Below are 12,144 nucleotides of genomic sequence, written 5' to 3'. Positions count from 1 at the left end.
ATGTAGGCGCACACCCCGCCTACTTCCGCCACGCAGACGGCAGCCGCCGGGGCCCAATCCCGGTCCCGCCTCCACGAGGCGCCCAATCAGCGCGCCGCACCCCGCCCGAGGAGCGCGCCGGCTCCCGGCGCAGGCGCATGCGTGCTGTGGGCGCTGGTGCGGGACAGCTGGCGCCGGCTGCAGCCGAGGGGCTGGAGGCAGCGGCCGTGGCGGCCCGGAGCGCGCTGCGTTGCAGGTGAGTGGCCGGGCACGAGGGTAGGCTGGGGCGGGCTGGGGCGGTGCCAGATTCCGGGCTCCTCCAGTAGGCAGAAAGCGGTCGGGGAGAGACTCGGAGCGGGGGCTCTTAAGAAAAGGGGGAGGCTTGAGGGTGGGGAGCCCTACGACAGAGCAGAAAGCAGGTTAGGGGGGCCAGGAAGTGGAGGCCTCATTAAAAAGGAGAGGCTTTGGGACCAGAAGTTGGGTTGGAGGGCGACCTAGGAATGCCCGCCGCCCCTTGTCCTAGGCGGAGGCAGACAGTTGCTTGGGCTGCCCTGTGCGGTAGTGAGCTCGCTGTTCCTGGCATTGTATGGGGATAGCCACCGGAGAGTGTGTGAAGGGGATGCTTGTGGTGGGTGAGACTTAGTGGCTTCAAAGGCCTCTTACATCGCTTGGGATCTGAGCAGCATTGAATACATTCATGCCCTGCACATAGGAAGAAAAGTAAAAACAGCCAGTTGGGAATCATCTAGGGAGACTTTTGCTCCCCGCTGTCTTGTGACATATATTGAGACCATGAGTGTCTGTGATAAGGACGGGGGAGGGGGGATCTGCAGACCTGCTGCCACCCCTGTCTAGGTCCATCAGAAAGCTGAAGTCTGCTCTTTTGCCTTAGGGAGCCGCAGCCGCAGCAGCAGCAGCAGCCGCCCGGCAAGGAAGAAGGCACCTCCGACCGCACCTTCCTCACTTTTGGAAATGGCGGGTGAAATCACAGAGACCGGGGAGCTTTATTCTCCTTACGTGAGTTTTACTTTTACAATCTGTTTTGCCCACATCAGTGCTTCCGGCTTCTAGAGAAGCGCTCTGCTCCCAGTGGACTGTACTGGCACCTTGCGCCGCTTGCCTAGGCTCTGGGAGACCTCGAGTCAGCAGCAGCCAGGTCGCTGCAGTTGGGGCTCAGAACATGAGACTCAGGTTTGTTCTCATTTTAGATGTTGATCAGAGAGTGGTCAAGAAAACAAAATTGACTTGCCAACTCTTTATGGTATTTACCTCGGGGCTACTACCACCTGCACACTGTGCTGCCTGCCTTTCAAATGGACGGTGATTGACAGCTGTTGCCTGTGGGTTTTGCTCATCTCAGCAGTTTGAAACTACTTGGGTTTTCAGCTGAGTTTTTTTTTTTGTTTTGTTTTTTGTGTGTGTGTGTGTTTTTTTTTATCCTCACCCGAGGACATTTTTCCATTTTTTACTCAGATAGAGTGGGAAGAAGAGAGAGGAAGAGAGAGAAACATCGATGTGAAAGGGACACATCGAGTGGCCGCCACCCACACGACCCAACCAGGGCCGGGGACAAACTGCAGCCAAGGCACATGCCCTTAGCGGGAACAGAACCCGGGTCTCTATGGACCGCAGGCTGACGCTCTAACCGCTGAGCCAAACCAGCCAGGGCCAGCTGAGTTTTAAGTTGCACAACTTTTATAGTCCTGGATGGCATAAGAGGCAGAGAAAGCATGCAGACAACTTCCAATTGCAGCCTGGTGGAGTCTGTAATTAGAACAACTAGAATGATTGATTTCTCCCCGTCTTCGCTCTGTGTTTTATGCACACACACTCAATTTATCTTCTTTGTGTAATATAAGATTGGTCATAGTTACATCATGGAGTCCTCTTGCCTGGATAAGTAGCTGGAGGATAGGAATAATCAAATGATTGTCTCACATTGCTACCAGGTATCCCAGGGAAAGTAGCGAGAGTCCTGGCCAGTTTGGCTCAGCGGTTAGAACGAACCCGGACCAGAGAGTCCCAGGTTCGGTTCCCTCTAAGGGCACATACCTCGGTTGCAGTTTGTCCCCGGCCCCAGTTGGGGTCCTGTGGGTGACAACCACTCGATGTATCTCTCTCACATCGATGTTTCTCTCTTTCTCTTCCTCCCACTCTCCCTCCCACTCTATCTGAAGAAATGCAAAAGAAAAGAGTCCTCTTTCTAGAGCTTACCTAGCCTTAAATAGCTGCCCTGCTTTGCACTTGCCTTCTTAGCCTGGGGGTCCCTGCTCTGTTTTCACTAGCTTCACAGACTCTCAAGCTGAAGGATGGATAAGGAAGCATCTCAGAGAACAGCTGGAAAAAGCCTTCACTGCCGGGTCTTCTGCTGGGCGTGGGCCATTTGTGTGTAGCACCAGAGGATCTTCCTTCACTTCAGAAATGTATCAGGGGGGAGTCTTTCTTGAACCCGGGAATGAACTGAGTGTTGTCCCCCTTGTCTGGGGCACTGCGAAACAACACGCAGCCTCCTCTCGGTATCAGCCTGAAACGTCCACACTGTCCATAAACGTCACCAGGGTTCCTGCTGCTGCTCAGAACATCTGTAAGCTTCTAGCTGAGTCATTTCTGCGACTGAGTTTGGGGAAGGAAAAAACTTGGACATGCCCACTTTTTTCGTGTCGCCAGTTGTTTAGTGTGTAATCATGTCACATGTCAGCATGTGCCCACAGGAAATGGGGCCGTGCACTCGAAAAGCCTTGGTGGGTTCTGCTTCTTTTTATTTTCCATTTTCTGTGTGTTTGAGGTTCTTTGACAGCCTACTTTGGGCATTTGCCGTAGACAACTGCAAGTATTCTCTTATCCTGCTGGTGAAGAGAGAGGTAGAGAAAGATGGCCCGTGTTGAGAACGAGGGGACATTACCAGGACTTAGTGGTCAGGGTATGAGGCGAGAACGTGTCTTCCTCCTGAGGTTTCCTTAACCCCCGCCATCTTGGGACAATAGTTTTTGATCTCCTGTGAGACTAACATCTCGGCCCAGTGGATAACGGACCTCATAGAAGGGGTGAGGTTCATTATTCACTGAGCTCAGATAGGCTATGGAACTGGCTTTACTGTGGGTGCTGCCCTGCTCAGCACCATGTGGGCAGAACCCACTCTGGCTACCTGGAGAGACCAAGATGCTGAGTACTGACACGGTTCACAAGTGTGCCATAACCTGGTCATTCCCTACCTCTGTGTGCCCTCTTCTGAGTGCTTGGGGATATTTGTTTTAGCTTGCATGATTCTGCATAAAATGTTTGTAGTGGACAGACAACCCTCTTAAGGATAGTGCTAGATCCCGGAACATGATTCGGGGCTGTACGTCCCCCCGTAAGTGATCTCAGAACAGGCGTGTTGGTTTCCCCGTTTACGGGCCCCAGGAGTGGCTCAGGACTGAAGGGATGGTGTGAGCAAAATAGAGGTGGGTCACGCCTGCACAAGGGCCTCTGCTGGGGCTGCCTTCTGCCAGCGGTCTTGCCAAACATCGCCGCTGTTGCTTTTGAAGGAAAGACTGCTTGTCTCAGCCTCGAGCCCTCCTTGTTACTGCTGCATCTCTGCTGCCTTCTGTTTCCTTTGACAACCGCCACTGGGGAAGCTGTTGGCACCCGTGAGCCTGCCTTCTGCACATCTGTGGGTGAGGCCGCTGGGCAGGAGGCGAGGCAGCTGGACCACCGCACTGACCTCCCCAGAGCACAGGGGAGCAGGTCAGCTGTCAATCCCCAGGAATGGGGGTTGTGCCTCTCCAGTGTAGCCACAGAGGAAGTGGTGAGAACAGGGGGTACTCAGGTTAGCCGGCCACGGCCACAGTACGTGTAAGTCTTTACCGGGACAGCAGTAGGACTTTGTTCCTCAGCTCTCGGCCACACTTCTCGGGAAGCTGTCCCCACACCACTGTCCCCTTCCTCTTCCTCCTGCTCCACACCTGCCTTCACCTGACAGGTAGCTCAGCTCAGATTTGCTGCCTCATAGTCTGCTCCTACAAATTGGCCCTTACTGGTCACCTTCACTGAGGGTAAAGAGGATTTAACTCTTGCCAGGAAGGTGAAAGTTCTTTTTTTTTTAAATAAATTTTAATTTACTTTTTTATCTTTTTTAGAGATAGAAACATTGATGGGAGAGAGAGATGGAAACATTGAGGTGAGAAACATTGATCAGCTGCCTCCCACATGCCCCCTACTGGGGATCAAGCCCCAACCTGGGCATGTGTCCTGACCAGGAATCGAACCGGGAACCTCTCAGTCCGTGAGACAACACTCAGTCCACTGAGCCACCTCGGCCAGGCCAGGTGAAAGTTCTTTTTTTTTTCCTTTATTGATTTTAGAGAGAGAGAGAAACATCCATGAGCGAGATCACAGATTGGCCGCCTCCCGCATGCCCCCCACTGGGAATTGAGCCCACAACTCGGGCATGTGCCCTGACTGGGAATCGAACCAGCAACCTCTTGGTGCGTGGGTTGACACTCAACCACTGAGCCACACCGGCCGGACAAGGCGAAAGTTCTTAAAGGGTCCTTTTCACTGAACTTTGTTTGGTGTTTCTATTGGGAGCTGCTCGTTTCATCGTGTCTTTATCGGCAGTGGTTCTCAGCCGGTGGCAGCCTTTCCCCAGGGGACACGTGGCAATGTCTGGAGACACTTTCAGTTGTCACAACACGGGGGTGAGGTGGGGATACTGGCAGATGGTGGCCAGGGATGCTGTTAGACATCTTACAGTCCACAGGACAGGCTCCCACGATAGAGAATGCACTGGCCCCAAATGACAGTAGTGCTTTGACTGAGAAACTCTGATCTGCAATAAAACCTTGGCTTTTACACCCCAAGACCCTTGGGCACCCCTGAATTTACAAATGCCTCTTACACTTTAGTTTCCCCACAGAACTTCTGGCCAAGAACCATCACTGTTTTAGGCCTCTTTGCTTTCCCTTGACTTTCCTTCCAAGAACCACCACCAGGGTCATTTTCATAAAGAAATAAGTTTCGAAATAAGTTCATCAGGGTTGCTTCCTTTTTTTTTTTTCTTTTTTTTTAATATTGACCTCAGAAAGAGGATGGGAGGGAGAGAAAGCATCAATCGATGTGCCCCAACCAGGGATCGAACCTGCTGCCCCTTTTGGTGTAGGGGACAAGGCTGCAACGAACTGAGCCACACCAGCCAGGGCAAGTGATACACAGAAAACAAAGCTTCAGGGAGATCAAATGTTAGGCCGTCGAAGGGGGCCTGGCCTGTCAGTGTCCTGCTGAAACCTTGCTGAACGTGGCACTCCCGCCACACGCGCCAGGGCCCCACGCAGTCCGGCTGCTGGCTGGCTGTGGTGGCACCTGCCTCACAGCTCCTCGGCCCCAGCTCCCTCCCCCCGCAGGCCTTTACTGCGACGTTTGTCCTGGCCCGTTGCCGGGGCAGTCCCTTCTCATCCTTCGGGTCCTGGCTTGAACGTTACCATGAGCCCTTCCTGAGTGCCCTGTGTTTAAAGTGTCCCCATGATTCTTCGTCACAGTGCCCTGCTTCTTCCGAACGCTCCTGTGAGGCGGTCCTCATGGTTTTCCTGTCGCCTCGCCTCCCGCACGAGGTCCAGGGCCACGGCTGTCTCGCTCAGTGTCACGTCCCCAGCCCCCAGCACAGAGCCAGACCCATGAGCTGACCTGAGCTAGCCAAACGACTCATTCCCACACTTGGATATACCAGCCTCCCAGTGATCAAAATCCACCAACCAAAGTAAAACGTGTTATAGACGCTCAGAGTTGCTTGTGAGAAGCCAGCACTGAGGGCGTCCAGCTGGGAAGGCCAGGGTGGGCTGTGTGTCCTGTCCCTCCCCCAGCTGTCACCCTCACACTGGTTCCCACAGGACTGCCCTGGGCCAGGACTCCCAGCAGGGGGTCATGTCCCAGGAGGCTGTGATCCAATCAGGTGCTATGGGAAGACCAGCCAAACTTGTTTTAACCCTGCTGGGATCTGTCTCTGAGATCAAGTTGAGATAATGGTATTTAGAGCTGAGGAAGATGTCAGACTTGTGTCTGAGAGAACCTGAGGAGGCGGCACCCCACTGAGGAGTCCTGTCTTGGGGCGGTGTGCCAGGCCAGAGAAGCACAGAGAAGTGACACAGGCCACTGGGAGCCTCACATTTGGTGATGGTGAACAGACAAAGACGCCACATGGAAAACCTGAGCTAGGGCATAAGAAGTGTTCTTGCTCCAGGGGTTCAAAAGTGGGAAGCAAAACATATCTGGGAGACTGGGAAGGGTTTTGTGATGGAGGCAGCATTTGAATGGGCCCCGAATGCTGGGTGGGAATTGAGGGGCTGGGCAGGAGCCTCAGAGGGCTTGGTGCCCTGTGAGCCGAGCTCTATCCTCCTTATAGGGTGTCCTCTCGTTTGTCCAGCACTCAGATGTCCAGTCAGCACCTGCCTGGAAGCCTGTCCCTCCCTAACCACTGCCCTACCCCTCCTTCCTACCTGTCAGGGGCACAACATTGATAGTTGATGCTTCCTACCTCTGGGTTTGTCTTACAAATCTGACTGTTGCCAGAATAGACCCCAATTTGTGTGTGTCTTTTCTTTTCTTTTTTGAATTTTATTTTATATAGTAAAAAAAAAATTTCCCCATGTTTGTAGCAGCACTATTTACAATAGCTAAGATCTGGAAACAGCCCAAGTGTCCATCAGTAGACGAATGGATAAAAAAGCTGTGGTACATAAACACAATGGAGTACTATGCAGCTGAAAGAAAGAAAGATCTCTTATCCTTTGAGACGACGTGGAGGAACCTGGAAAGTATCATCCTAAGTGAAATAAGCCAAACAGAAAGACAAGTATCATATGATCTCACTTATTTGTGGAATATAATGAACATAACAGTCTGAGGAATGGGGTAGTCCCAGAGACGTGGAAGTGGGGTACAGACTGACAATCCCCAGAAGAGGGGGTGGTGGGGGAGAGATAAACCACAGAACTTATATGCATGAACAATGGACATGGACAACACAGCTGGGGACAGGGCAGGGAGGGAGGGGGAGGGGGAATCAGTGGGAGGGAAAGGAGAAACATCTGTAACAAAAATTAATTAATAAAAAAAGCATAAAAAATTTATTTTCAGTTATAGTTTGCATTCAACATTATTTTGTATTAATTACAGCATGGTGGTTAGACAGTCATGTGCTTTTTTTTTTGTATTATTAATTTTAGAGAGGAAGGGAGAGAGAAACATTGATGAGAGAGAACATGGATTGGCCGCCTCCTGCATGCCCCCCACTGGGGATCAGGCCCACAACCTGGGCATGTGCCCTGACCAGGAATTGAACCAGTGACCTCTTGGTGCATGGGTCAGCACTCAACCACTGAGCCACACCGGCCAGGTGACAGTCATATGCTTTATAAAGTGGTCCCTCTGACATTTCCAGTACCCATCTGGCACCCTACGTAGTTATTACCACATTCCTGACTATATTCCCTGTGCTGCCCTTTCCATCCTCCTGACTGGACTGTAAGAACCAATCTGTACTTCCCAATCCCTCCACCTCTTTTATCCACCCCCCCAAAACTCCCTCCCATCTGGCAGTCATCAGTCTGTTCTCTATCTATGAGTCTGTTTCTGTTTTGTTTGTTTATATTGTGCTTTAGATTTCATGTATAAGTGAAATTATATGGTATTTGCCTTTCTCTGACTGACTTGTTTCATTTAGCATATATAACACCATCTAGGTCCATTTATGCTGTCACAAATGGTAAACTATCGTTCTTTTTTATGGCCAAGTAACATTCCATTGTATATATGTACCACAGCCTTTTTATCCACTCGTCTACTGATGGGCATTTGGGTTGCTTCCATAGCTTGGCTATTGTAAATAATGCTGCAATGGACATAGGGGTGCAGTGTTCTTTCGAATTACAATTTGTGTGTTTCTGATGTAGAAATTTAGCACGTGGGTACCTCCTAAAACATTTAAATATAGAAAAGTGCATCTTTCTAAGAACGGGGAAGTAAAAATGAGAGACGGGCAGGTGTTCCCAGAGGCGAAGTGTTTGCTGTTGTTTTAAATGATCAGAAACAAGTGGTCATGCAAACTGTGAGTCGGCCATTGGAGGGCCCGTTAGGAACCTACTGTCAGTCCAGGCCAGAGACCATTCATTTGAATTGTAAGTGACAGTAGGAGCCAGAGGTGTCCTCAAAAGACTCTTCAGAAATAAGGCCACTGGCTCTGTGATGTGGAGGGGAAGGAAGGAGGCCTGGGCCACCGGTGGGATGTTCGGGTGGAGGTGACCCCCAGGCAGTCGGAGTCGACGTCTACAGAAAGGCTGACGTGACGAGAAGTGGTCTTCCTGTGTCCTGCCACGAGAGACAAAGGGTTGAAGCTATAGGAATGCACGAAGTTGCTGGGGAAAAGATACGTAAAAAGGAAAAGAGACCATTAATATCAGGAACGTAAGAAAGAATAAAAGACTAAGAAAGCCATTGGATTTGGCAAATGGAAGTCACTGGTGATTTCTAAGAATGCAGGTTCCAGAGGGTTCTGGGGCCGGAATCCAAGAAGCATAGGAACTTGGAACTTGAGTTTGATTAAGGGACAGGGAGAGGGTGATGTTTTAAAGGTGCCGAGAACATTGGTAGGCAGAGGGGAAGCGCTGGTAGGAGGGGAGATTCCAGAGAGAAGGGGAAAACCTCAGCAAGGAGAAGGGGCTCGTGTTCCCCAAAGACAGGGAGGAGGGCAGGGAGGGCGCAGACACTGCTTTTTGAGCTGGGAAGGGATGAGGAGGTGTGGGGAGCTCAGGTCAGGTGGCCTGTCACCTCCACAACAAAGGAGCCGTCATCTGAGAGAGGTGGGGGTCATGGGTCTGGGGGCTTGGAGATTGAGGTGTGGAGCAGTTGTGTGGGAAATGCTAGGACATCCGTGGTGAGGAATACAGGAAATCCCATTCTGTGAAGGTGGCGAGCTGAAGGAACCCTCGTTTCTTGTGGGCCCAGTCATAATTTTTATTTTGTTTTTTTAAATATGTTTTTATTGGTTTCAGAGAGAGTAAGGGAGAGGGAGAGAGAAACAGCCATCGGCTGCCTCCTGCACACCCCCAACTGGGGATCAAGCCCACAACCTGGGCATGTGCCCCAACCAGGAATCAAACTGGTTACCTCTTGGTACATGGGATGACCCTCAACCAACTGAGCCACACCGGCCAGGCCCCAGTCTAATTTATTTATGAATCTGGGGACCTTTAGCAGCTTCATACGCGGGAGTCGAGGAAGCTGGGTCCCTTCCGAGGCTGGGCATCAGGAAAGTCAGAGCAGGGAAGGGGGAGAGAAGCTTTGGGGAACCAGCCCCTTAGAAAGGATGCTGCAGAATGTGAGTGAGGCCAAGTGGAGGTGGTGCCTGGGGAGGGGGGGAGGGTTGAGGGAATAGGAGGTCGCGATGGGGACAGAGGAGGTTCAGGGGGTGGAGAAAGTTGTGGAAGGCAGGGGATTTGGGGCAGAGAAAGGAATTTCGTGGCTGAGAATTTTTTTTAAATAAATTTATGGGGATGACATTGGTCAGTAGGATTATACAGGTTTCAAGTGTACAACTCTATGACACAGGATCTGCATATTGCGCGGTGTCCCCACCCAGAGTCAGATCTTCCCACACCATGTATTAGGCCCCCTTCCCTCCCCACCGCCAGGCTGAGATCTTGAAAAGGGAATAATTGTAAAGAACTGAGCTGGAGTAGACTGGGCGTGAATTAGAGTTAAGTTTAAAACCTGAAATCAGGCCCGTGTGGCTCAGGGGGGTGAGTGTCGCTCCATGGACCAAGAGGCCACTGGTTCAGTTCCAGGTCGGGGCACATGTCCAGGTTGCGGGCTTGATCCCTAGTAGGGGGCATGCAGGAGGCAGCCGATTGACGTTTCTCTCTCTCCCTTTCCCTTCCTCTCTAAAATCAACAAAAACATTTTTTAAAAAGGACAGGGAAAAGGGGGGAAAAAAATCCCAAAGAACGATGGCAAGAATGGAGGAGGAGGAGGAGGAGGATTGGGTCACGTGCCTGCGAGCTAGGAGAAACGGAAGACCCCGTGTGACGGGGTGTCCTCAGGAAGCCCACGGTCTGGTTGCGCAGACACCTAACATCTGTGACGCAGCTTTGAATAATGTAAAATGATGAAAGGTAGGGATAATGACGGCACAAATGGAGGACAAAACTGATCATCGGAGACATTTGAGAAGATTGATGGGATGTGGGACTTCAGTCATCCAAGTGTTGACACTTGGTCCCCAACGTCCGGTTGCAGAGCAGGCCTCCTGAGAACCTGGGGGGCTGCCGCCTCCTTCCCTGTCCAAAGGCTGGCCTCCCGGCCACCATGGCTTCGCTCTCGCCCGGCGTCACCCTCGGGAGCCTTCGTGGGGAGAGGCCGATTCGTTCTGGGCTTGAGTGTCGCTTCTGTCGGTTCCAGGTCGGACTGGTGTACATGTTCAACCTCATCGTGGGCACCGGCGCGCTCACCATGCCCAAGGCCTTCGCCAGTGCCGGGTGGCTTGTCAGCCTGGTCCTGCTGGTGTTCCTGGGCTTCATGAGGTAAGAGGCTGTCGCGCGGGGCAGGGGGCTGGGGCGAAGGCGAGGAAGCGTCTTCGGGGGCAGGAAGATGTCAGCGGCGAGTCCTCAACGAGGTGGCCCGGAGAGAGGAAAGGAGACCCCAGACTCCAGTGTCCCGTGCTGATGGAGCCGTTGCGTAGCCCTGACCAGCTGGACAGTGAGGCGCAGCTCGGCTTTGGAACGTGTCACGTGGTGTCCCCGTGTTTCTTCCCCAGCGGTTGCACCTCCCCCTTGTGCACCTTTTTGAGAAAATACCAGCTAGCCCCAGAAAAAGAACCTGACAGCTGCTGAAGGCGACGGGGAGATCAGTCTGGAATCTAGAGTTTGCCGGAGGCGGTTCACAGAGTAAAGGATGAACGCGTGGCGCACACGTGATGAGTGTTGCTCCCACTGCTCTGTACCCGGCCAAGCCTTCCAGGGCCCAGCTCCTGCAGCGGGGACGGGGTTCCCCGACGCCCTTCTCGGGCTCAGGCAGGTCTGAGTCGGTGAGCCCCTGCCCCAGGCAGGTTTGGGACTAAGCATGTCCAGTCCCCTCAACCAGGTAGGAATCCACAGGCTGCAAAACAGAGGTGGGAGGCACCCTGGAAACAGCCCAGGCGCTGTCCCTAGAAGCCGGGGTGCCCACTGAACAGCACAGCTCTGCCCTGGACGCTCCTTTCTCTGGAGACAGACAGGAAACAGTAAGATGACGGATAAGTAAACCGCAGAGTAAGTTAGCGGTGTCACAATAGTGGAAAAACCCCGCAGAGGGTAGCGGGGAGAGGGCATGGGGAGGGTGGGTGATGGCAGTTTCAGTGGGGGCTCGGGTCGCGGAGGCAGCACGTAGCGGATGGGAGAGAGGGGAGTGGGAGAAGGACGCAGCTTAGCAGCTGAAGCAGACTGAGCCCCTGAAGAGGCTGGGGGGGGGGGGTAGGAAAATGCCCGTGTTTCTCAGTTTGCTCACGCATTTTCTTTAAGATGGTTTGGGGGCCAGCCTTGGGGTACTGTTGCCTCATAATTACGTACTGTGAGCCTTGGCAGCCAAGAGCCCTAGACGTCCTTGTCCTTGTGCGACTCTGCTGTCCCCTCTAAAGGACCTTCAGCACCAGCAGCCATCCGAATGTGGAGTGATTACTGGGGGCCCCAGGTAGGGGCCGCCGTGTCCCCGCCTTGCTCGCCCCATTTATATTTGAACATGATCAATGAGTTGGCTTTGTGCAACCATGAGAAGCCTCTTTATGCCTTAATTAAGATTGATTTTAGTTTTACTTCCAAAAAGAAGGGGAAAATCTAAAGCCCTTAAAATGGTCACTTAGGCAGGATAATGAGAAACCGTCCAAGGAGGTGCTGGGGAGACGGGCCCAGGAGTGTCAGAGCTGCTGCCTCCCCTGCCGCGGAGTGGGCACGGCTCCAACTCCTGTCACACCTGTCTCCTCGCTGCGGGCCGGGCCGGGCCGAGCAGTCTGCCTGGGGCAGGGGGCAGCACGTAGAGAGCTGGGGTCAAGTCCTCAGCAGCGCCCCGCTGGCCTCAAGGAAGGGGCGGTGAAGTCCTGTCCGGAGTTGCAGCCACAGGGACAGAGCCCCCCTGAGGTCCGTGGCAGGCGGCGGCCCAGCCGGC

At 52.8% G+C, this 12,144-nt stretch overlaps 1 protein-coding gene across 3 annotated transcripts in view; it reads left to right on the top strand.

Annotated features, from left to right (window-relative positions):
• Positions 1 to 182: 182 nt before the first annotated feature.
• The window catches only part of TMEM104 (transmembrane protein 104), a 53,978-nt gene continuing 42,016 nt past the window's right edge, over positions 183 to 12,144 (top strand). For 2 of the 3 annotated variants that reach the window (XM_036269883.1, XM_036269884.1), the window contains exons 1-3: positions 183 to 235; positions 872 to 996; positions 10,408 to 10,529. In XM_036269883.1, the coding sequence (XP_036125776.1) occupies positions 952 to 996; positions 10,408 to 10,529 (167 nt within the window). In that variant the 5' untranslated portion in view covers positions 183 to 235; positions 872 to 951. Of the gene's footprint in view, positions 236 to 871; positions 997 to 10,407; positions 10,530 to 11,622; positions 11,674 to 12,144 lie in introns of those variants that run through there. The other variant, XM_036269885.1, reaches the window with a different exon arrangement.

The sequence above is a fragment of the Molossus molossus genome, unplaced genomic scaffold (genome assembly GCF_014108415.1).
Source record: "Molossus molossus isolate mMolMol1 unplaced genomic scaffold, mMolMol1.p scaffold_m16_p_19, whole genome shotgun sequence".
Classification (NCBI taxonomy): Eukaryota; Metazoa; Chordata; class Mammalia; order Chiroptera; family Molossidae; genus Molossus; species Molossus molossus.
The sequence above is the reverse complement of the archived record's forward strand: the minus strand, read 5'-3'. Positions and strand labels throughout refer to the sequence as shown.